Source organism: Trachymyrmex cornetzi, unplaced genomic scaffold, assembly GCF_001594075.2.
Source record: "Trachymyrmex cornetzi isolate Tcor2-1 unplaced genomic scaffold, Tcor1.1 scaffold294, whole genome shotgun sequence".
Taxonomy (NCBI): domain Eukaryota; kingdom Metazoa; phylum Arthropoda; class Insecta; order Hymenoptera; family Formicidae; genus Trachymyrmex; species Trachymyrmex cornetzi.
In genome coordinates, this window is record NW_017297628.1 from 152,298 (window position 1) to 155,047 (window position 2,750).

Genomic DNA, 2,750 nt, shown 5'->3' on the forward strand with positions numbered 1-2,750 from the left:
TCTTCGTCTTCGGTAATTGCCATTTTCGAACATATCTTCGTACTGAGGATCTACGATGACGTAGAAAATACGCGAATTTACAGTGAATACCCATTAATAGTAAGACAAATAGATTTGAACAAAAAATGATATGTATGATCGTTTAAAGATCAGCCTTCCAACGCTCTTGACGCTCGCAACGTTCATGGAATCATTTCATCCTCATTGTTTATCAAATATTAAACAAAGACAAATAATGCTTATAAGCGTTGTGAGTCCCAAATGGAACACACCCTAAATAAACAATAACTTTATAATTAAGAATTATTAATTAATTTATATCTCCAATGCTTTTTTAGAATAAAAGAAATTCATAGGCATAGAAATAAATAGAAAATAATTCAGGAGAATTGAGAACCAAGACAGCAAATTCGGAAGTTAGAAAGTTAGCGATTAAATCCGCTAAATAAATTCTCAATATATTGTATATAATTCTTCACATTCACAGTAGAAACGGACCAATCAAACATACAATATTTTAATAACGTTAATTTACCGAGCGTCCAGAAATTGCCCTTCCTCTCGCCGCCACCTTCTCGGGGCACCTTGACAAAGCATTCATTCAACGACAAGTTATGCCTGATCGAATTCTGCCATCCTTTCTTGTTCTTCTCAAAGTACGGGAACTTGGCGGTGATATACGTATAAATTTCGCTGAGGGTCGCTCTCTTGTGCTCGCTGTGTTGTATCGCCATGGCGATCAGAGCAACGTAGCTGAAGGGTGGTTTGCTGTTCGCAGCGGAGGAACCACCGTTGGTGCTGTTGGTCGTGCCGGTCGCGACGTTGGCCACAGTATTATCGGTAGTGGCTGCGGTGGGCGTGGAGGGTGCGGATGGTGTAGAGGGATTGCTATTGGTCGTACTATGAAGGGCGCCCACGGGCGACGAGCCCTTGTCATCCAGGTGATGGTGCGTCGAGCCAGCGGTGGTGGTGGTGGTGTGCATGGGGACCACGGAGCTGGGGCTGTGCAAACTGTGATGGGGATGATGATGGTGATGGTGGTGGTGGCTCAAGGAGACATGATGCGACGTTAAACCTCGGCCCAAGCTACTAGGAATTGACGAGGAGTCGAGGTCCTTCGCACTGCCGCCGATACATCCGCTCTGCAGGTCGGACACGAAACCGCTCACTGAAACGATTATGAGAAATTCCACTTTCTCACATCTGCGATACATATATCTGATTATGAAGCGAAATCCTTTCATTAGTTCAGCGCGAAAAATTCACCACGTATCTTAAATGGAGTTTAAAATAAAACTTCAATAAAATCGAAGCAAGATTTTATTGAAATTTCATTTTAAACTTTAAACATGGAGAGGATTTTACTGAAGTATCTAAAAATTTAGCTAGACGCAGATGAAAATAATTTTATAAGAATCTCTAGCATGATGAATAATGCTTCAAAAAGTTTTAACATTATAGTAATCAGTTTTAGCGTCCTATATAATTATTTTGATGATTCAACAAAATTATTTTGTTAAGTTAACATTTTAAGTACTTCAGCAAAGCTATTGTTTCCGTGTACATTATGGCTTCAGTACTCTCAATGGCTGCATTCAGCAGATTCAATAGTTGAGTGAATACTCGTTGTTATTGATATATTCTTCTAGATCTAAAATTCTGATTGAATGATCTAAAAGAATACAACAATATTAGCAAATATTGAGTCCGTTGAATACGCTTATTGTTCCATTCAAAATAAAATCTTTGTCTTCAAATAACTCCAAAATTCTCTACTCCAACTTTATTTAATATAAAACTTGATAAAAAAACTCTTGAATCAATGAATTCTCTTCGATAGTTGATATGCAATAAACACAAGAAGACTTTATTCGGTTTTGATGTAATTCTTTTTACATAAACTTCCGGTATTTTGTCTTTTGTATGGCTCTTATAATTTATAATTTGATTCATACGTTGAGATGGAAATATAAATTTAAGTTGCGTTTTAAGTTATAAAGCACCGAAATGATCGGAAAACTGAACGATCACGAATTCCGAGACGACGATCGGTCACTCCAAGAACTTGGACAATGGGTTGAGCGTTCCATCATCGATCGACTGATCTGCCCGCACGTGAACGTATAACGCAATTCTCAGAAATCTCGTCCGGGCAAAACAATTGACCTATTTAAGAGGAACTTGTACCTACGGGATACCCGAGGCCCATACAGGTTTTATGTTTAGTGCCAGGAGCCGATATACGAAGCGATAAAGTATGAGTAAGAGAGAACGAGCATGCTAATGCGCTTCGACGGTATTGAGATACGCATTCTTCAAATTAACCCTCGACAAGCGCGAGCTTTAAACGACTGATTAATTGAAAAAAAACTTTTGGATATAAATTTATCATATAAATGCACAGCTTACATTTTTTAAAAGCATATGATCCATAACATAAAGAATAATGATGTAAAATCAATAAAAATAACAGTAGGAACACATTTATTCTTGACAATATAAATACTCATGTTTGTATTGAATGTTTGCAGAGAGTATGAAAAATATTCGGAAGAAATTCGGGGACTAGAATACAACTCAAAGCAACATAATTTGTCCGTGTTATGCAAAAGTTTGACAACACGTTGCAGCAATATTGAGTTTTCTTTCACGGTAATCTGTTTTTTGCAACGCGTTAAAATCGTAAAACGAAAAACCCCGAGGAGACGGCAGGAGAGGAGAAGAGGAGAGACGGGGGGAGGGGGGGGGAG

The 2,750-nt window shown here is 38.3% G+C and overlaps 1 protein-coding gene across 1 annotated transcript in view; it reads right to left on the bottom strand.

Moving 5' to 3' along the window:
* Positions 1–2,750, bottom strand: part of LOC108762316 (forkhead box protein L2) — a 52,894-nt gene that overhangs the window by 14,521 nt on the left and 35,623 nt on the right. Inside the window, exons 4-5 of the mRNA XM_018509260.1 lie at positions 536–1,168; positions 2–50 (exon numbers count right to left, since the gene is read on the bottom strand). Of these exons, the coding sequence (XP_018364762.1) occupies positions 2–50; positions 536–1,168 (682 nt within the window). The remainder of the gene's footprint in view (position 1; positions 51–535; positions 1,169–2,750) is intronic.